This window comes from Stegastes partitus, unplaced genomic scaffold (assembly GCF_000690725.1).
Source record: "Stegastes partitus isolate 25-593 unplaced genomic scaffold, Stegastes_partitus-1.0.2 Scaffold265, whole genome shotgun sequence".
NCBI classification, from domain to species: domain Eukaryota; kingdom Metazoa; phylum Chordata; class Actinopteri; family Pomacentridae; genus Stegastes; species Stegastes partitus.
In genome coordinates, this window is record NW_007577996.1 from 25,133 (window position 1) to 48,769 (window position 23,637).

A 23,637-nucleotide genomic window follows, 5' to 3' on the forward strand; every position below is an offset into this window, starting at 1 on the left:
TCCATTGGTGCTCGAGAATTTAGGAATTTCTCTTTTTTAGTGTCTGAGTTTCTTCAAAACGTGCGATGAGCTCGTGAGGACGACAGTCGGACGATTTCAACACACTCACATGTCAGCTGTCGAAGGGATGTTGACGCTCGCTTGTTGTAAACGGGAATCTGAACGACGCTGACGTATCGTCTCTCACACTCTGTCCTCTGTTTTTCCTCAAGGTGCCAGTGGAGACTAGAGAGATGAAGACTTTATCCCTGCTCTTCATCCTCCTCCTCCTCCTCACCTCGGGAGCCTGTGACGACGTCAAGTACATCTCCAAGAGGAACTCAGGTAGGATGAAGAGCCTCGCTTGTTTGTTGTTGCTGGAAAAAGAAGCTTTTTCTCTCCTTGAAAGTTCCCAGGCTTTCTTTCTCTTTTTTTTTTAATCATTATTTTTGGAGCTTTCTGTCGACTTACTGATACTCCCTTTGTTTTTCTGTCTTTGTTTCACTGCCATTCTTTCTCATTGCTCTTCTGTCTTCTCTCAATAATGCTACCTCTTGTCTTTTTCTCATTCCACTCCTCCTCGTTCTTCCCTTCTTGCTGTCAAATACTCTCTCTCTGATTTTCCCGAGCAATCTTCCTCTGCTCTCGTCCCTTCTGATGCGCTGGCGTCTCTTAACTCGATGCAATGGATATGCGCTTCTACTTTGCTCCAGCCACGTTCTCTTTCTTTCTTTTCTTCACAATCACCACCTCTGCTTTTCTCAGATAACACTCCTCTCCAAACTCTATCTCGGAGCTCAGATGGCTGTCTCTCTCCATTTCCATGCCTCTCCTTTTTCTTTTTTTTGCTGCTGAGGGGGTGTAATGATCGGCCCGTCTGACTGTTGCTGCTGTCATTGTTGCAGCCGCTGTGCTCATTTGTGTATCAGCGGGCCAGCTGATGACAGATCTGCTGATGGTCTTTTATTCATAATCGATTTGTTGTGTCTCGCTGATCGGCTTGACGGAGAGAGTTTGATTGGGCTATTGATGTATGGGGTCTCGGTAGCGCTTTGTGTGACACTGTACAGCCAGCACGTGTGATGTGGCGGTGCGCCGTACATCCTCTGTGCCGCCTTTGTGTTTGAATAAAACATCTGATCTGCAGTTTTACAATCCGTAATTATGAATATTACCAACAGCATCTGTAATTTTATTGTCACACACCCCTGCCAGGGCCTGAAAATGATAAAAACACAGAAAATTACTTAGCGATTTTTAGCAAACTCAGGTCATCTAATTATAACAATCCAGTTAGAATTGATTCCCCCCGTAATGTAATACCATCTCGCCGTGGCGCCTGCTCATAAGTGAAAGTGTCGGTCCTGGTGGTTTAATCGAGGGAATTTGAGGGCAACCATAACAATCCTTTAGGGATTCTTTGTAATTACACACACTCAGCATCTCAGGATTGCATTACGGCGCCTCGTGCAGCTCTGGGAAGACGTCGAGGTTCGTGTCTCCTGGCTGATGGGATGCCGCATGATCAAACTAATTAGAAAAAAAATACATACTTTTCTTTCCTGTTTCACGTCAGAATTTATGTTTTTTTCTTGTGTTCTTTATGAGACTTAGCTGGAAGAAGACAAAGGCACATATTTCAGTAATTTAGCTGCATTTGAATCACTTTTAAATTCATCTGGTAGGATGATTTTGAGCGTTCAACTTATTTCCGAAACTCCAAAACATCCCTCTAAGAGTTTCGGTTACTTCAGGATACTGATGCTCCTCATGTCTGTGTAGTAAGTCTGTAGCTGGAGCCAGCAGCTGGTTAGCTTAGCATAGCTTAGCGCGGCATTAAGAATGGAAATTGGAGGGAAAGAATTAGTCTGGCTCTGAGTGACACAATCCGTTTGGTAGCAGAGACTCAATGAAGCTATGACTCAGAAATTAACCCTCCCTGCAAAATAGACAACTTAAGTTTTTACATTTTGGTTTTGCATGGTTGAAAGAAATGGGATTGTAGTGGATGTATTATAGGAACTAGATATTTAACAAATGTCTGTGGTTGCACATGGATTTCAGGGTTTCTCCTGCTGACTCTGTCTGTATTTTATATATGGAGCATTTCACAAATATAAAACCTTTATTATTATTCTCCCTCGCCGAGGCATACATTGACATCTGCAGCCACCAAGGACGCATAGATTTTTTTTTGTCCCTTGGAGTCCAATTGGAGGACTCGGTTCCACACATGTGCAGTAAGTTGTGTCTATATGTTCAGTGCATGCACAGCGCTGCAGGGCACTAGTTATTGCCCTTATAGCGCAATTACTGCACGGACTGATGATATGGAAAGTATAAAACTGGCCCTAATGGTTCAAAATAAGTAAGAAATAATCAGCCTTTTTTTTATCGGTCCAGGAGTTCTGTCAAAAAAATCACAGAAGCCTCTTGTATAATGGTCGTCTACAGAGAAGCTAAGTGCCGTCACTGCATCTAACTGTTTGCAGTCTTTGTGCTAAGCTATGCTAACTATCAACACATTTTCCAGGCATTACTGATCGTATCAATCACCTCATCTCCTTAACAAGTCAAAGGACTTCCCAAGACGTCAGCTTTAACACCTGATGATCGTCGCTGATCCACACGCGACCCTTTAAAGTCGTTTCTTCTCGTTGTTTTTTGCCGCAGTCATATAGTTCAAAGTGATGCAGCTAAAAGCAAATATGAGGAGAGAGATGCAACAAAGGACCGACTTGAACCAGGGACGTTGCGGCGATGCGCCTCGTCCATCCCGTTATCAGAGTGCCCCGATCATGAATAATTAACGCTACAGAGAAACACTCCAAAAAGTTTTTAGAGTCAAGTTTTTTTAGGGGCTTTAATATTTCACAGAGGAAACAAAAAAAAACCTCAAAAAGCAGAAACATTTTAGCAAATTTATGATAATTCATGTAGGAGTGAGACGCTTGTAGGGAAATCCTGCTCGTCATTCACCTCTCTCTGAAACAAGGTCAAACGCCGGGGTCATCTACAGACAGATTCATCGATTGGGTGAAAGTCACATTTGCCAGAATCGTCCAGGTCACGCTCAAGTTGTCGACATGAATAACACGCTGACTAACGTCCAAGCTGCACTTATATGACATGAAAACGGGATTAAACTAACAAACAGACGTAAAAAAAACAACAGGATTTAGTTGTATTGTGCTTGGTGAGGGTGGGCTTCATCGTTCAGCCTCAGCTTTCACCTTTCTTTCCCGTGCACGTCTGCGTGTCTGGCTCTTCACTGACTGTGTGTGGGTGAGCTGGTGGGAGTTTCGGTTCGGCGTTCGGCGTCCGTGTGCGCTCGTACGCCGGCGGGCGAACCTGCATGTGCGAACGCTTCTCTGCCATATTGAACAGTGACTGTGTGTGTGTGTGGGAGCTGCACATATCCAGGTTTTGAGAGTACGTATGTGTGAACTCCCTGAGTGCCGCTTCAGTGTATTCTCTGTGGACGTGTGTGTGTGTGTGTGTGTGTGTGTGTGTGTGTGTGTGTGTGTGTGTGTGTGTGTGGGAGAGGTGTGCGCAGAGCAATTATGTGATCAGAGCAGAGCCAAGCGGACATTTATGTGGGCGAGCGCTACAGTCGGCCAAAGATAGGCTGTTAGATCTTTTCTCTCTCGCTTGCTTCTGTGTGTGTGTGTGTGTGTGTGTGTGTCTCTGTGTGTGTGTGTGTGTGTGTGTAGCTGGACAGCGCATGAATAGGAACTAGCATTTCCTTGTGTCGGTCTCCCCGCTGTGCTGCGTTGCTTTGATGCAGCACCTGCTGCAGCTAAAGGGGACAAATTGTGATGAGACAGAGCAGAGAGCAGGGTGGTGGAATGTGATCAGACGCTTTGAAGTGTTTTTGTATAGTTCAAGATGCAGATGATAAATATTAACTATGGAAAAGCAGAAGTGCAGGTTGATGCTGTCTGATTCCTGGAGGGCAGCGGTCGGCAACCTTAAACACTCAAAGGGCCATTTGGACCCGTTTCCCAAAAAAAAAAAAACACTCGAAACCAACGAAAAGAAAAAAAAAAAAAACAGAAAACATCGTTACCACCAGGATACGAAGAAAAAAACAACAAAAGGGTGCAGCACTGAAAAAAACAAACAACTGAAAAAAAAAAAACAAAACATTACTGCAACAAAAAAAACATGAACAACAACAACAACAAAAAAAAAAAAAAAGACGCGAAGGTGAACGTTAAATAAAAAAAAAAAAATACATATCAATTACAATGACACTTATAAAAAAAAAAGAAAAACCTAAACTGAAAACATCCACCAAAAGAAAAATGCCGTCTGGTTGTCCTGCTGACTGCAGCTGGGACTGCTGACCAGACTGCTGACCGCCTGTGAGTGCTTTGGGACGGGAGGAGCTCACGGCAGCACTGCTGCTCGTTGAGGACAGTAACGATATGTGTTTTTACATCAGAGCCTCCAAAACACCAGAAAGAGTCGCTAGATTTGTTGCTAGTCAAAAAAAAGTCACCAAGAGGATTTGGAAAGTCGCCAGATTTAGCGAGAAAGTCACCAAGCGTGGCGGCGGATGTCGCACATTGGCGTTTGTGACGCATATTTTGAGCAACAAAAAAATAAAGCACGTTCACAAAAATCTCCAAATTTAGAATTACATTTTAAAAACTAACAAGCTAAAATAAAACAAATTTAAACTAAAATACTCATTATTTATTTTCCAAGGCCACAAGGCGCCGCAGCAGAGGGATGAAAGAGCCGCGGGTTGCCGACCCCTGCCATAGGCGGAATCCTCACCTGCCTCCGTCACTTGCCGCACATCATCAACCCTCGTGACGATCGCGTCCAGGCCTCGCTTCGACAGCACTCGAGCACCGTTGATATTTGCTGACAAGGAGATTTTTCACACTATTTACAGAACGAGAGTTTGATGGGCATCTCTGTGCCAGCTGAGAGTGCACAAACATGTTGGCAAGCATCCATCTTGGCAGCTCGGAGCGGAAGCGGCGTTATGAAGAATGCATATTACAACGCATTGTAAACGAGTTACAGCATCAAGTATACATAGAGGCGGATGCATTATGGAGCAATCTGCGTCGGGAGAGTGCCGCGATTCAAAAAGCGAGGTCAGAGTAGAAACTAATGGAGTAATTATGTGTACAAAGCAGAAACCTACGTACGTGAGGTCGCTGACGGCCCTTCACTTAAGGAATAATAAAGCATCTGTTAAAATCATACAGTCTGCAACCTTTTTCAGATTCAAAATAATAATAATTCTGTGATATATTTTCATGTTTCTGCAGTCTTATTCTGCACACAGCCAGCTGGAACTCCTCACACAGTGGCAACTACCGAAGCCTAAATTAGTCAGCACAGTAATCCCTGATCAGAGCCACTTGCTCATGGTTATTGCAGCACGGATATTCCACGAAGCGCACACTGCTCCACTGTTTTGAGGTCAAGCGTGGATGAATCGATGAGACTTTTCCAGGATTTTTGTCTAGAGAAAAACAAGCAAGAGGGGCAGTCACAGCAGCTCAGTTGTTTTGAGATCTTCTGCGTGCCAAAGTTGGAATTTGATCTGGAAAACTATCTGTGGATGTTAATAGGAGCTGAGTCTAGGCAGCTGAGCGAACTATATGACATGTCATCATTAAGTCAAGTTCTTTTATTGGATGTATTTTTACCGTTGAGATGTCATTGTTCATGAAAAACTAATTCCTCACCATCAGCTGCTCCAGGTACATATTCATTTGCAGAACTGGTGTCATCAAAGAAGATGCTGCTCTGGACGAAGCCTGTAACCAGATGACATCATGTTACTGTGACAGAAAAGGCTGATTCATGCTTATCACATGTGTCTGCAAGGATCTGTGTGATGTAAATACAGTCTTCTGTGGACAAACATGAGCAACTCAGAATTTGTGACTTCGTACGACCAGGATAACAAACGAGGCTCAAAACTGATTCTTGGAAGGAGATTCTCCATCATCCACGCCTTTGTCACTTAAAAGCCTTGTGATTCAGTTACTTCCAAACTTGGGAGGCCTTTTGATTTGTACATACTTTGCAGCAACTCTGCTTTTTTAAGTTTTAAATTCTCCAGAAGTCTTCTCTTGGCAGATGTCAGGAATAACTACTAACACTTTGCTGTAGTCTGATCTATAACCAGCTGTTATATCCTGTAAAAAAGTGTCAAATCGCAGCTTTTCAGACCCATCCATGAGAGCCCTGTGTGTGGTTTTTGTATTCAACGTGAGGGGCAGTGCAGCCGTAGCAGACCTGTTGTATTTTGTATAGAGTCACTTGCACGTCTGCGACTGGCTTCCACAGTCCACATGGGTCAGTCCACCTGGATCTAGAAACCAAAACCTTAAATTTGTGTCGTCACTGCGTCTGAGATAAGACATCGTACCACTGAGGCGACACGGCCGCCATGAAGCCAAATAGTATTACGACATAATAATACTGTTTTCAGACAAGAACATAAAAGTCATCATTATTTGACTCCAGAACATTGTTATCGACATCGTGTGAGGCGTCGAGTGATTAACTGAGAAAAATAAATAGATTATATGCGGGTTATTGTGGAGTCTTGAGTCACTTATAATCCAAGGTATGCATTAAAGGTTTTATAATCATTCCCTTTGTGTTTTCTCGAGCCTTTCACACTCTTAGAATGCAAATTATTCAGCGATAGAGACTCGATGCATCTCACTTCATGCTGCATTGTACATTCAATATATCATTTGGCGTCTTTTTTTCCCTCCAGCTCCTCAGTCATGTCAGCGTCTGATCATTACAATTCAGTCTGTTCTTATTTAACTGAAAGACTATGCTGTAAAAATCAAGAAAAGTGCAGTATGAGGAGGCACTAACACGAAACTAGGAGCAAAGTGTGGTTAAACAGATGAAGTCTACCATAAATGAGGCAACTTTTCCTACACTGGAGTCAAACCATATGAGAAAAAAGCTCATGTACAGACCAACAATCACAAAATCTGCATAAAGATAATCACTATTACCTCCACAACTAGTTTACAATAACTAAAGAGTCAGTCAGAAGAAGGCTGTGGAGTGAAAACAACTGAAGATGAATTTTTACAGACTCCTGTTGTGTAAAATTCCTCTTTACTCTTATGTGTTTTTATTTTAAAATGCTTTCGTGTTGTATTGTTGGCTTTGTAGCCGCATGATAAGTACATTATGCGGTTCGTATATTTAGAAAAATTGCACATAAAACCAAAAACCTTTAGTTTTTGTGCATTTTGATGCATCGGTTACATTTGTGTTTCCTTCACACCTACCAGTTCTTACAATATCTCACTTTTCCACCTGACTGTGCTATTTTTTGTTTTTTTGTGCACCTCCATTTGCAAAAAGCAGCCCAGCAGACACAGTAAAGTACAAACCACCGTGCAGCTAACAGTGTTAAAGTAGCTGCACACGGGCAGAAGAGTTTCCTACATTAGCTCATTGCGCTGAAAGTGCTAATGAGCTCGACGGTTGCAACACAAGCACGACAACAGCGCTGGAAATAATGCCTGCAAGTCTCTCAGGCGCATTTCTGCATATCTACGCTCACACATTCACACATGTTGGCCGCATTCAGGCGTCTCACGTCTTTGCACACACAGCTGCAGAGGCACTGACGACACATGTACGTACTCACACGTATGTTTTAACGTGTTTGTGGCGATGCTGGCAATTAGTTCACACGTCGCCCTGTCTCCGTCGTCCCTCTCTTCGTACTGGTCTGCTGGTCATCAGACCTTATTGGTTTTTTTTCCAGACAAAACCAATAGATGAACCCAGATGGCGAGCAGAAAGATAATACCGGCTCTTATCTAGATCCCTGCTGGTCTGATCGAACAAAACAGGGACGGAGAGACAAACAAATACAGCATGAAGATAATTCTCCTCTGTACATGTAAGAGACGAGTCATCTTCCTCTTTTAGGAGTTATATGTATTCCAATGTGCTAAAATTGGTAAGAAACATGGAAACCATCCGCCTAACTTTATAAGCAGCTGGACTCCACAGACCTCTGAAGTTCTTCCATTAACTGGAAGTTGGATTAAGAGCGTTTAAACCCTGTAGTTTGCAAGGTGGAACCTCCATGAATCGGACTCTGTGTTTGAGATCTGGCAAAATCAGCTTCAACTGTTTATCATATTCCTCAGACTATTAGATTAGATTAGATTAGATTAGATTAGATTAGATTAGTTTATTTAAAAGGGGACAGCGCAATTTCATAAAACACATGATTACACATGGTTAAAAAAGCCAGAATTAGCCAGAAGGCTGGTTTTCATCTGTAGTCCCCTGGCCATGATGTGAAAAGGGCAGTAAAACTACAATTTAAAAAAGCTCAAATGTATTGAAATGCATATTTTTTTTTTTTTTTTTTGGTAGGTAAATCCTTATTAAAAATCTTTTTCACTCATCCAAGTCTTTATAAATACATGATTAAAAAGCAAATCTTAAATTACAACTGTGACGCTTCTTTCTGGTGCAGGATGCAAGTGTGAGAACCATGTTTGCACTCTGGCAGGGAGGATTTACCTGCTAAAAAATGTCACTGCAGTCTAAGAATACCGCCGCCATGAAGGGCTGTACGTGGTCTGCAGCCATGTTCAGGTAGATGGTGTCAAAGCAACATCCTCATAAATGCAGAACCTTCCCAGTTTCAGAGCATCACCAAAATGTGAGCTGCTATTGCAACAAGATAATCAACGTGATTCACTTTGCATGTCAGTGGTTTTAATGTTGTGCCTGATTGGTGCTTTGTGCCAGAAATCCTTTTCATCAGGTGTGTTACACTTTGTTTATCACCGTTGTTTCCTGTCTGCCTTTCTTCTTTATCTTAACGGCCGTGTGGCCGGCCTTCACACGATGTGCTGATACAGATGTTTTCTAAACGTTTGTATGTGTGCACCAGGGTGACTAAACGCCCTTCTGTGGATGTATGTATGTATGTACGCATGTGTGTGTGTAAAGGGGTTTGTCTCCTTGTGTGCGATTTCTGACGCAGCGAAAAACCTGAGCTCAAACGGCGATTAGATCACGGCGAGATCTAATCGCAAATTAACGCCTTAGCATGCAAAGCAGAGCGAAGATAAGAGAGTCTAGTGTTTGGTGTGTATGTTTGTGTGATGTAAAGAGAAAGAGGGATAGTGTGTGATGCATCTGCATTGTACGCAAGAAACAGAAGGGCACAACACACACACACACACACACACACACACACACACCGTCTCTCTATCTAAGTGCACACTGCAGCTGATTTTGCATTAGAAAGCATCTGAAGTTGAGCAGATTTTCAACTTCTGATGCAGACACATTTTCCACAGTAAAACGTCGACGCACTCGGTTTTCACGCTTGGCTGTGATCGACTTTGCTGCACAATGAACATGAACGTCAGACTCTGTGAAACAAAATGAAAAACCTACATTAAGTTAAATACCAAGCTAAATGGTAACGGTACCACTTTCTGATACGGTGACATATATAAATAGTCTATGAGCTGGAATGAATAGATTTATTAATAAAACATATTCAAATAGTTCAGCTGTAATTAAAGATATGGACAATAGTCATTAATAATAGCGGCCAGAAAGTCCTGGAGCTACTCCATGTGAACACTGACCACTAATGACAGGTATTTCCATAATGAACAAACCATCATCGTGGTTCTGATATTCCCACAATCCAGACAGTCTCCTCTATAATGAAAATATACAGTCATGACTTGATAATCCAACACTGAATGTAAAACCTTCTTGTTTGTTGGATAGCAAGGCTGTTGGAGGTGGAGATACAAGGAGGGCTTGATGCTTGAATGGCCACTTCCACCCCGGGGGGGCGCTCTGATGGGGTGGAAGTGACCGGAACGCACAGGCAGTACTTGGCTGCTGATGCCAGTTTAGTTAGCGGTCACAGTTTCTATTTCTACCACCGGTGGCGGCGGCGGCGGCGGCAGAGGGTTGGGGGATAGAACACCACCAGAACCATGGCTATTACGTTGTAAATGTGCTGGCTCTGGTTGGACAACTACTTTACAAAAAAAAACTTTAAAATCACAAGATACGCTCCACTGTTACCATCCATGTTTACTTCCACTGAGCACGCTCGCTGCGTGTCACGTCGTCGTGTCCTCTTCTGCACATGCGGGACACTTTTGGGTCGTATGAAGTTCACACAGCAGATCACATACAAGTCGTATTTAACTGGAAACGTGAAGGAACTCACAAAAAAATCAGATTTCACAAAAAAATCCAAATTGAGCATCAAGTCCTGCAGTCTGAACGAAGCCAATCTGTGGGATTGTTCAGTCAGATAATACGCTGTTATTCTTATTTGTGACATAAAATGTCATGCTGGAGTCAGAATCCAAGGCTGTCGGTATGTTAAGGCTGTTTTTAATGGGTTCCATTTGTTTTTCCTAAAACCCTGTCGGATAGCAAGGTTTAGGATTGTTAAGGGTCAGATTATCGAGTCACGACTATATATTGACTGTCAACTCTTTATGATGAGATACATGTAAAAACAAAAAGACTTTTTCCTTGATATAAAGGCTAATACAAGAAAAATGCTCTGTTCTGAAAAACAGAAACACAATACAGGATGGATGACTAGTCTTCATAATGACCAAGATAAGAGCTTGACTAAGTGAAATTATCCTGAAAACAGCATTAATAGAAGTTAACCCATCACACATAAATATCTATCAACAAAAACAACAAACAGCTAAAAGGTTAACAGCACAGGAGAAAGTACAAGAACACAAAAGGAGCATCCTGTTCTGGAGACCTGGGATGACTTCATCTTCCTCTGACTGCTGGTTTTAGGAGCAATGCGATTTTCATTGCCACTGCACTTGTGTTGCTCAGCGTGCTGAGGGCAAAAAGCCAAATGACTTATTCACCATTCTGGAGAATGCAGACAGCGACAGAGAACAAGAAAAATAGAGCAGGGAATGAGAGATATTCAACATTTATAAGCTCTTATTGTACTACAGCAGCTGGAGAGAGTCACAGAGACAGTTTGGGTTTGCTTTGGCTGCCGAGCGGTGCAGGTGAGTGATGTAACAAACGAGTTACATCATGATGCATTTGCTCAGTCACTCTCAGTTTACTGTTTTCAGACACCTAAATGTGCAAATATTTGCTAATTGGCTGGAGTATAGATAATATGACTGTCAGAAGTAATGACTCGTAGGTTTAATAGTCTACATTTTCCGCGTTTGCAGACTCCTTCTACAGCTCCGCACATTGTATTGTGCTTAAATGAAAAGAACTGACATCACAGCCTGAATGTCTGCTTCCTCCAAGAGACTAATGAGCAGCAAGAAACGAGCAGCGGCAGCAGCTCATTTCCACTGTGATCTGGCAAACGGGGCTGAGCGTCGTCTGGATGTGATATAATGTGGTGGTATTTTGTAGACATTGTCAAAGTTTTTGCTGAACTCTTTGCCAAACTCGGCTGCGGGGTTCAGGGGTGACAAGCCAGCGGTGAACTGTGTTGTCAAAGGCGTACGTAATTGCTGGTTTGCAGGTTTTTCTTGGTTTTGCCTTATGTGTAAATATCAAACACTGTATTTACACTGTATGCAGTGAAGCAAATGCATTCAAGGAGCATAAAAAACGGACTGAAATCTGACTGATAAACCAGTCCTGCTAGGGTAATCCTAAAGTGGTTCTTCTTCTACAAGTAACTACGTCAACACACTGTCTGTAGAAGCTGAAATCAGGAGACAGAAGAGATCATTCTTGTTGTTTTGGTGTTTTCAGCAGTTGCCCAATAGCTGCAGGTGCATCAACCTCTTGACTGGAGCAGGACAGATCCTTGGTAAACCAAGACGGTTGTAATCAGATTACTAGTGCACACAAAGAACATGCATGTAAGTGTAAATGCAATTGTCTTAGATGTTAGTTTTCAACTGGATTTGAGACACTTTAGATGACAGCAGTAAATGGGACATTAGTGAGCACTGAGCTTGGTAGATTTTATATTGTAATGTAAATATGGACCTGTGTTAGTGTTTAACAAAACAAAAAAGTCTATAAAAAACTGATATTTGGCAGAAATAGGCCTTTGTTTCACATGACTGGAGATCCTTTTCTTGTTGGATGAAGTCCTCAAAACCTCGACTGAAGTCCAAGTACTGATATAATCATGTAAAAACATTCCCTTATAATTGTTTCTTGGCTGTGTGAAATATTTTAACCTATTAACTCGTCCTACTTTGAGTTGACTAAAATGTAATAAAAGGTCCCAAACAAGAAACAACTTTTTTATCCCAACCCAAAAATGTACATGACAACAGATTAAATATTTACGGCTGTTTTTAAAGTCAATGTTGCTCACTGAAATTAATTTTAATGGAAGTGGAAGTATTAAAACATGGAAATACTCGAGTACAACATTGTATTTAAGTACAATAATGAAATAAATGTACTTAGTTACCCACTAAAACAGTGGTGGAAATGACTTAATTTTGCAAACTTAAGGCTGTAAACATGGAGTCAGCACCAGGGTCCCATGTTGGAATACATTTGGAAGTAAAGACAGAACAGTGTTTTATGTTGACTGTCCACAGCTTCTGCAACACAGTTTGGACAGACCAGATGAAGAACTGCAGTACACCATGATACTACAATCAGCAGTGATATTTTCAGTAGTTATTGTTCTCTGTAAACATCTGTCATCACAGGAGACACTAACATGAATGAATTTGAATCCCGTCACAGTAAAAACTTGAATCTAGGAAAAAAAAAATAGAGACTCATCAACTCTGTTGTTAATGTTGAATTCATCAACTCTGTGAAAAAGCTTCAGATCTCAGTGCACCGTTCTCTACATGAGGTCTTCTGAGACCCGAGCAACATGATAACCAAATGTGTTATCTCCTCCCCGGTTAATGGAAGTGAAGGGGCTGTTTTCACAGTTTTCTTGAACAAGGACATCATTTGTCTCTCAGGAGAAGCTTTTGTGGCAGAGTCTGTCTCCGTCTATCCGTCTGTGTGCACCGTGGCACAGGGACGGGAGGAAGCTGCTCCGATTGGTGGAGGCCGACCTCCTCTACAGCCGCTGATGGGGTAATTCCACATCCCAGTTTGTTTTAAAAGCAGCTTGGAAATGGATAGAAAGGCATCACCACATTGTGACGTGGGACTTTTGACAAAGACTTGTCAGGATATTTTGGCAGTGTTTGGTGACGGTGATGTTCTTAAAGGGACAGTTTGGTATTTTGGCAGAATGCATGTTTTTTCTGTACTCTCATCAGCCCAGACTTTACTCGGTACATACGGTATATTATACAGAACACTAGTAAGATAGAAAACTAAAATATTCACAGATTTAACTTCTTCTGTAAAGTGCAATCTACTTAATAAATATTCAGTCGCTGGTGCTGAATTCCAATCCTGCACCACTTCTCTGCTTCTTGCACCAAAACTCTTAACATCTGGAGTCCGTCTACATATTTACTGTATCTGTTTCCATCTACACTTCTTCTATCCATACCGTCTTACTCTGTCTCTCTCATTTCTGCAACGTCACTCTTCTGTCCTCCCCGTCTTTCTCGCAGCTTTTACACTTCCTCATCGTGTAATCGGCTTTAGAGAAGCTGATCTGCTGGTACCGGGCTGTAGTTTCATTTAGTGTTAAGTCAAAAAGACGTAAAGATGCTCTACTGTTTGTTTCCATATCGTGGAAAAAAAATCAAAACTGCGAGTGGAAGAGTTGAACTCCACGTCTCCACTTTGTCCCTCTCGCTTTGCGTCACTCCCCCTCCACCTCCCCTCCACCTCCCCCGTTGTCACCCATGTCTCCATGTCTCTGCCGAGCTCCAAGGTCATATTAAAGATTCATCCATTCTCTGGTTGTGCAGTCAAATATTGATAAAGGCTGACACCGCTTTGACTCTGCACACCTTAAAGGCTTCCATTCTGCATGCACACTCACNAGAAACACAGTGGGTGGGGGGTAGCTGGTGGTAAGAGTGCGGCAGATTGACTCCGTGGGGAGTCTGAATGGACGAATGCACAAGTGGGACTGTGTGTGCGCGAAAACAAGTGCGAAGTGCATTTGAATGAAGGGCAATTAAAGGATAGTGTGCGTGGCTGTGTTTAAGCGATGGCTGTAGTGTGAGGCCGCGCTGCTGTGTAGCTGTATATTGACATTGTAATTACCAGTGAATAATGCAGGGCCTTATGTTAGTGCATGAACGCATGTGTGTGTGTGTGTGTGCATGTTAGTGTGTGTATCAAGTGTATTCGCTTGGGAAGACATGCTATTGGCATTCTAATTAGACTGAATGATATACTCACCCTATTAGGACCAGAGCAGAGCTATACGTGGTGGCTGTTGGGCCGTACTGCCGTTCAGGTGGCTCTGCTGCGATCCACAGTGAGTGTTGATAACTAACTGGTCGGGGTTTTGCAATTAGCACAGATTAGACGAGCTTTTCACTACATTTGCAATTTTTCTTTTCTAGTGATTGCAGCAGAGTTGGGATACAGGAACACTGTGGGATTTTTCACTTTTATGCTGATACTTAGATAAAAAATAAATAAAAATCAATGTACTCTCATTGCTTTAAGTATAAAGCCAGAGTTACGAGGTTAAAGCTAAGCTAAGCTAAGCTAATAGTATCCTGCACTAGCTCCATTCTTAACATAGACACATAAAAGTGCATCGATCTTCTGTTTGAACATCTCTGCAGGTATTTAATCTTTCCACATCAAGCTAGAGCCGGAGCCTGGAGGAAATTAGCTTAGCTTATTTTGTAGACTTAAAGCAGGGGAAGAGCCTGACTCCAAGGCAACATACTACTTTACACAATGGTTTGTTTGTAGGTGACCTTTAAGTTTGTTTGCAGACATATTTTTGAACTTTTGTTTGGCTCCATCTCAAGTCTTTACGCTAAGCTAATCACCTTCCACCTTTAGCCCAATATTGAAGCACGGACACGAGAGTGAAGCAATCAAACCTTTGTACCAACATTTTGAATTTTACCCATGAAACAATGGGATCACAGTTAAATAATGGCAAAGTGACCTGGGGTGCTACAAAAACTCCCAGGTTCTGTTCCTGAAGTAAGAAAGCCCAACTCATAATGAAATCACAATTATAATCAATGTAATTAAAGACCCTTGATGAGAGATTTCAATGTACAGAATCCAGTAGAACAGCGGCTTCTCTACATGTGACATCAAGGCTTTGGCTCTCAAGTACATCCATTTATTTATTTATTTATTTTAAACTAAATGTGGGAAAAATAAGGTGTGCGATCTGTAATTCTGATTTTGAATTGAAAAGGTGGTGAGTATGCATCGTAGCATATGCTTCATCCATATGGTGCCACGAGACACCGTTGGTCTTTGATCTTGGAGGTATCTGTTATGAACCTTTCTTTGGCATTTTCTACTTTTCAAACCTTTCTTCTGCTTCTCCTGCGGCCAATTTTCCATCTTGTGGTCACATTCACGATGGCTGACTATAGCCTTATAAACTATAAACTCCTTGATAAGACCAATAGTTGTGATCCAAGTAGCCCTGCAGCCTTTAGCTTGACCATGGTGGCCAATGGTGTTCCTCCTTTGCACATCATGTTCCCAATTGGTAGGTTTCCCAACTTTAAAAGACTAAATGACCCTTGAAGACACTTGTTATACTTACTGAGGATAATAGGGTGCTTGAAATGTCACTAATTGTGTCCAGATCATTTTAGGTTTTTGTAGAATAAGCAAGAATCCAGCTCTTTTTGCAGCTTCTTTGTTGTATTGTCCAGCAAACCAAAGACAACCAGGGATGAAGGACACAAGAGCTTTCAGTTTCAAGGAGTGTCTGAGGCCAGTGTTATACTTTCTACATCAACGAGGGTCCATGTGATGTAAATGCTCTCATCTGAAGAGGTCGACAAGAGTTCATGCAAACCTCTCCGTGAATATCTGCATGCAACAAAAATCTCCACGGACTGGGACTGTACATGCAACGACGCTACCAGGACTTGATTGCACAAGCTTAGTGATAGCGTTCATGAGCAGGATACGTCGATGCAGAGCTCCTGCAAGTCCTCCCAGAAAACCTCAAGATGCATTTATGTGTCTGTGGTGTCTGCGGCTGTCTGTGGACTACGCAAGGGAGTAGAATCAAGGCTTAAGGGTCCCAACACTTCTGGTCATGTCTGTTTCTGATGTTGCCTTCCCTCCTCTCTCTCTCTGTCTTTCTAACTCCTGTGTCTTCCTGTCTTTGCCCTCCCACTCTCTTTTTTTTTTTTTTTGTCCCTCGTTCATTTTCAATAGAACTTGACAGGGAATCATTAGCTGCATAATGAAAAGCAGCAGACCAGTAATATATACCGTCACTGTCTATTACAGCCTCCTTAGCCTAAAGACCCTGAATGTAAATGAGGTTTGCATATTATGGACCTTTTAAAGTCAGAGCGGAGGGTCTAAGTGCCACCGAAATGCTTTTAGGACACGGCACAGACAGGGATTGTTAATGCCTTCACAGCATGCGATGGAAAAAAAAAAAAAAGCCATTTGATATATGCAACAGATAGTGTGATAAAACGGTTTAATAATTATCGCCTCTTTTGTACACAACTGATTGGATTTGTATGTGTAGGTGTTGATGTGTCAAGGAGACAGTCCTGTAAAGCTTCAGAGACTCCATTTGTTGTGAAGTTGTGTAACGAGTAGATTAATCTATTTTGTTTGATGTATTCCAGCTATTAAATGTCTCCATAATGTAGCGACTTTCACTTTTTAAAGCTCAAGCAATTCAGGGCCTGATAGGTCAGGAGTTTTAATACGCTCTGGATTCATTTGGCTGGAACTCAAACCGACTCGGGCTGTCAAAAACTAAAGTGTCCAACGTTAGCTTTGTATATGAAACCTCTGTGAACACCAACAGATAGAACAGATGTCATGGAGCCATGGCTGACTGATGAATTCAAGAATGTGTTTCTGGTGTGACTTCACCTTTGTCCCGTGATTTTTCTTTCATGTCCAGTCAGTTTTTAGAGCTGGATGAAAGAATCCAAGCAGAACAGTAGTAAACCGCGGCAGAGCAAAGTCTCAGGTGAGCCTCAAGTCTTGGCTGTAAGTCCTGAGTCGAAGACAATATTCTGCCAAAATCTACAAACGCAAGTAAGATTGGAGATGGAGAGGAGACGTGCACAACTCAAACAACCCTGCATATGAGTTCTGCTTTTACAGCATTGCATGCAGTTAAACACTTTGTCGTATCTTCAAGTCCACGTCATGACAACGAGGGCATCAGTGCTCATGGAATGGGATCTTTGAATAAGCTCAAAGCAGACTAGACAGTTGTCTGAACACCACAGCTATTCATTGTTTGCAGTGTTCAGACATCCGTATGTCCACAAAAGAGGATAATAAAGCCTTCGTCCACCTATATCAGCAATATTGTAGTCTGCAAGAAGCAAACGATGCTTTGAGCAGACATAGAATCAGCAGAAGCGCATGACTGTGACCCGTCTCTGCCCTCCTGCTTGCAAATCCTTTATTTGCTTGTTTGCAAAGTTTTTCTTTCTTTTTTTGCAGAAAGTGCATGAACCCAGTCACTACTGTGTCCTTAAATATGAATAAACGTTGATCAAAAAGTCGTTGTATTGTAGGCATCTTGTGACCGCTACTGAACTAATTAAATCCTAATTTAATACAACTTTATAATGGTGAGCAGTGCACCTGTTAGCACAGTTAAACAGGTGATGAATGCTTTTTAAATCCTTAAAAAATTTCATGCGTCGTTGTGTGATTCCTGCAAGTAGCCTTGGAGTTAAGGTGTATATTATGGAATCTGAATGCAGTTAAATGATTCCTTCTTGCATTAATTTGAAGTCATTCTTTAGCATTTAGCAAAACTAGAAAAAGACATTTTTCTTGGCTGATTGCACAGTTTCAGTCCGAGCAAAGCTGTTGGTGGTGAGTTTTTCTAAAGTCATCACATTCACGACTCAGGTCTGATATCACCGCTAGTATAAAGGAACAGCGAGGATAGAAGCTTTCAACAAAATGCTTCATAAAAGAAAGTCTAATGTTCTACTTATAAAACACAGTTTGCCTGTTTGTCAAGTAGGATCCAGCAGGTTTAGTTCCCCACAGTGCTTCCACCTGGTCAGTGTATTTTGTCTGAACACTTCTGATCAGAACACAGCTTTAGGACAAGATTCTCCAAGTCCTGCAATAAGCTGAAAATGGACTCTTGCACCTTTTAGAAGATTCCTTTCAAAGAGCACATATCTGGATTGCTTCCACGTGTTCTTTCCGTGTGCATAATTAGAGCATTTTGAAATCCTGTGAGGCACTAAGTCACTGTTCTATGCAGACTAATGTGAACCTGCAGCCTCTGTAGGTTGTCCCTCTATGACCTTGGTCAGTTTTTAGCTTAATTAGGAAGATCTAAATGCTGCCATCTTTCTTGTGTCTTCACAATTCTTAACATGCTCTTATTTGTGTCGTCGTCCATGTGTGAGGAAGACACACACACACACACACACACACACACTCGTCCTCTGGAACAGGTGGGGAGTGGAGCAGTTATAGAGATATCAGCAAAAGCTATCGTGTTCACTGTGGTGGAATACACATAGATGCATGGACTGCCCTGTGCACTCACACACACACACACACACACACACACACACACACACTGAGCTGATTAAACTGGTGTCGGAGAAAGAAAGATTGGAAAACTATTAGCTGAAATGTGATCTTAGTGTCTCCATGGACGTTGCAATCTTTCTCTCTGTCTATAGTCCTGGACTCCCTCTTGGACTCTCCCCGTATGCACACACACATGTACACGTCGCCGTACACACCTACAGGCGCGCACAAACAAAAATCTATTTTCTCGCCTGCGCCCCGGTATTACAGTGGTGTTATTGAGGAGCCGAGGGGCTCAGGGGGAAAGTGAGACCGAAGAGGCCGGTGGGTTGAGAGAGATTGAGAGCGCATGTAAGCGAGCGAGAGAGGTCCAGATATCAGTCGCACAGCTGACATTAACCTCTCCGTTTTCCGAAGATGAAGCCGAAAAGAGAATAACTTCTCTGTGATCACGGTTGTTGCCAGCCGGCCGGCCAGCCAGCCAGTTAGGAGTTGTTTCATACAAGAAAGGATCACACAAGGTTAACCATCAATGCCCTAAAATACATAAGAGTGCTCAGTATGGAGTGTCTGCAGCGTATATGGAGGGAACTATTCTTGAGGCAGGTAAAAGAGCCAAGTTTAAGAGCTAAATTCAGCTTGAGCAACTGGAAGTGAGACACTTCACTCCTCCATACCAGGGTGTTATGAAACTTTCTTATTGTGTAACGGACTAAAAATAATTTTCTACAAAATTCAGTCTGCTTTGAGCACCTTTTTTTTTAAATAAGTGAAACAAACTGAACTAAGAAGTTTGGCTTGTAGTGTTACTGCTGGCTGCAATCTAGAGTGCAAATGAGTTCTGTGAACATGAAACGACGAAAGAAATTCACCAGTCTGATCTATTTATTCAGTTTAGTTATCTCGAGCTGATTTGGGTATTTTAGGACACACGTTCCCCGGTATATAATGAAAGAAGAGCATCAGTAAGTGTTACCTGGATGCTGAAAACAGATATTTTCATCCGTACCTTTTAAAATGCATGTTGGTTTCTCTGTATAATATAATACATAACTGTGTCCACCTTCCTGTGTAAAGTGCCCTGAGGTGACTTATATTGTGATTGGGGACTATGTGAGTACAAATAAATGGAACTGAATGTATGAATTTCAAGTGAAGACGCAGGAGGTGTTGCTGTCACATGCTTTGTATTCCCAAATTCTCACCGTGACGTCACTCTGAGGAGCAGTTTAATGACGTCGGGGCAAAGCAAAGGTCAGGGGAATAGTTTTCTTCAACACCACTGCTGATAAAAATCTGGTGTGACTCATGTGTGCAGACAAAGTACTGTATTCAAGTTTAATTCACATTATCTTTAGTCATTTATAGTCACATTAAGTCATTTAAATATAATAAAACAGCCCAAAATAAGCTAACATGAAGCTAACGTACCATTAGATGAGTCGACTAGATACACAGCTTCTGTATCAATCATGGGGCAGCTCAGTGTTACTGTCATACTAAAATAATTCTGATTAATCACGACTAAATAACACTGTGGTCTACCGTGTCTCTTCGTCTACAGCTGGTCAATGGGACACTGACTGCAATAAAATGCGTCTTTACATTAAATAAAAGTACAGCTTTCTCTGGGTTTGACTATTTATGGAAAGACTTGGGACAATATGAGTCCACAAAACAGCAAAACATAGACGTTATCTTGTCATTTTTGAAAGTTTTATTGCAAAAATGTACCTTTAAATGACTAAATGCATTAATTGTCTATGCCCCATAGATGACGGCATTTTCTGATGATTAAAGTTTAGTTCGGTTTATGTAAAAAATAAAGAAGAGAAAAGAAAGAAAAACAAATAAAGCCTGACCCAGTGGGAGCCTTGTGGTTTGTATTAAACTTATCATTAGTTTAGCTGCACCATCATAGTTGTTAGGGGTCAACCGATAGCTGATGCTGATTATTAGTAATAAAGGGACCATTAACATGTTTGAAACTTAGAAATATTCGCAGTAAAAATGACAATCCTCGTGTCAAAAGTTTAAATAAATAATATCTAACACTGAATTTCACTAAAATGCTAATTCATGTCCTACATTGCTGAAGACTACAGAGTGTGAACTACACATAGAGAGATTAAATCTACTTGTTTGGAATTTTCATTTTCTTTAAATGCTCAGTGTCCGATCTGATCCATCTCTAATGGTAACAGTGAACAACACCTGGTTAAAATGGGCATATCAAACATATTCTGTCTTATTTTTGCATGGCTAAGTCGTAGACCTGCAGACTGGACTCAAACATGGCACCCGCTCACTTCAATGAACGTCATTCAACTGGCCCATGAGCTGAAAACGTTCCAGGTTGTGCGTTGTGAAACCAGCTGCACATGCTCACGTCCGACTGCCGCTTGGCCCACAGACTTCACATTGGAATGAATTCTTACTTTGGGGGTAAATCTCTTGGAAATGTCACAGCAATACATAATGCAGAGAGATGTGACAGTGAGGAATTATGTCCCTCACACTCCTGCTTCATGTATGTTCTTTTTTTAAAAGAAAATGAAATAATATATGTGACACTGAGGGGAGAAAGGCCCTCCTGAGATCCGGGCAGAGCCGTGTCAGAAATAAGTGGGTCGAACTGGGCCGCTTCCACTTCAGGTTTTTTCATTTCCCATTGTCCCGTTAGGTTTGGATACACAGAGCAATATTTCCCTCCAAGATTGATGAACTCATCCTCCTCACAGGAGTGTGTCGCCAGGTTTCCNCACACACACACACACACACAACCTTGAGTACACCTATCGTGCACACAAATACCAATATGGCCGCCGTACAAACACTAGCATGAGCAAACAAAGGCGCTGAAATGGCCGTGTAAACACACAGAACTTGCTGAACTGATTTGGTGAGACTGGCTTCGTTTTTACTTCCTCATTTGGTCATTTAAAAAAAAGCAATCAGTGTAGTAAAATAATGAGAATAAAGTAAAAACAAACTTTAAAAAAATACCCTCCAGGCGTGTTGAAAGACATCTGCTTTGCAAAATAATTAGTTTTTATTTGTTTTTCCCCAAAAAAAGAAGTTCAACATCCTGGTTAAATATTCTTAAATTGACACATATCCCCTCTCATTGAACAGTGTATGAATATGCAAATATTCTTTCATATTTTAAAAGCTCGACTACTTCAGTGAAGCCTAGTGTTACTGTGTTTGCAGTGCCGGCTTTGATTTTCCCTTTTTTTCATCGCCATCAGACACCAAACCGGTTGTGAGGCCCAGAGCGATTTGTCCAAATTTAATTCCAAAACTGGAAATTAGAGTGTAAATAGCAGCATAACAATGCGTCGGTAAACACTGGTGCTATTTAACCACCAGTTCTAAAAATTCTCCACTGTAGCCCTGCCAGGTTTGACGGAGCTGAAATGAAACACAGTCAGGCTATTATCCGTTCTGATCGGCGGCACCGTCGGCCCTCGTCTGGGAATGTGCCGCGCTCAGCAACCCGGCAAAAACGGCAGCAGGTTGCATTTTTATTAACAGATGCGTGCTGCGTGTTGACATCCAGGGAGGAAAGGGTTAGCTTATACTACACAGCAGAGGTTAACCATGTGATCTTTCTGACTTTTAAATTGGATTATTGACAAATGAGCGAGATTTGTGACATCAGTGAAGCTGGAGACTTGGTTAAAGTGATAAAATAAGCATATTTATAGATTCATAGAAACAAAAAAGTGCATTTAGGTTTTATTTTTCAGTAGTTTCAGAGCATTTTTAATGGAGAAAGTTTGCAAAAATATGTTCTAAATGTATCTGAAGAACATAAAAGAAGGTGTCGGTTATTCTGAACGACAACATTTACTGTCTATCATCAGCAGTATTTGTAACATTACTATAAAGCTTCTTTTACAGCTACTTTCCTCCGTGTTTGTCATCCACTGAACAGCTAAAACTGATGCCGTGTACTTCACCAATTGGAATCGGAACTCTTTTTGGATCAACTGACACAAGCCTGAAGTGGAAACCGAAAACTTCTAGAACACAACCATAAAATACAGACTTTGTTTTTGACATGGGAGCTAGTTTGTGTTCATTAGTTGGAAAAAAACCAAAAAAACCAAACTATGCAGCTTCATACATTTTGCAATTTTTAATAAGGAAGAAGAAGAAAGTTCATTTTCTTTAAACTTTATCAATTTTAAACTGAAGCAACATCTGGAAATATCTTTAACTTTTTACATAACTTTCACACAAAGCTGCAACATCTGTATGGATGGATGGATAGATGGATGGATAGATAGATAGATAGATAGATAGATAGATAGATAGATAGATAGATAGATAGATAGATAGATAGATGGATGGATAGATAGATAGATAGATAGATAGATAGATAGATAGATAGACAGATCATTTATTCATACCTATCGGTAGCTCAGAACTTTTACAGGTAAGACAAAGATGATGTAATGTACAGAAGGACTCAGATCTGTGTTCTAAGTACATGAATGGAGCCCAGATATTCTCCTGAGGTGCTCCAGTGTTGCTCACCATCATCCCAGTGATGAAGTTCCTCAGCTTGACAAACTCTAAGATGGTCTGCAACCCAGGAAGTAGGGGAGGGATCCACCTCCACGAGTATTAGGACAATCATAGAATAATCCACCTGCTTCATCCAATAGAGAACACACCCAGTTGCATGTAGGATCTTCCAACCCAACTTTTCCTGGTAACTTCAGGAGGTCAAGTTCAACCTGTGGTCTCAGAAGGCTGCTCCAGTGTCTTCAGGATGTGTGATGTGAAGGCTGCTGGTCTGTAGCCATGATGTTTTCCACAGAAGCCGTTGTTAGATTCAGATTGAAGATCCTCTGGAGCAGCTCAGCCGCTTCCACTGATGTGTGTGTGTGTGTGTGTGTGTGTGTGTGTGTGTGTGTGTGTGTGTGTGTTGTGTGTGTGATGTGAACACTGCGTGGCATGTTCTCTCAACTTGACTGATTATAGCCCGGCTTCATAATATCACATATCGTGTACATGTGT

The 23,637-nt window shown here is 41.6% G+C and overlaps 1 protein-coding gene across 1 annotated transcript in view; it reads left to right on the top strand.

Moving 5' to 3' along the window:
* The first annotated feature begins 233 nt into the window (after positions 1–233).
* Positions 234–23,637, top strand: part of il1rapl2 (interleukin 1 receptor accessory protein-like 2) — a 487,645-nt gene continuing 464,241 nt past the window's right edge. The window contains exon 1 of the mRNA XM_008282278.1: positions 234–324. Coding sequence (XP_008280500.1) covers positions 234–324 — 91 coding nt within the window. The remainder of the gene's footprint in view (positions 325–23,637) is intronic.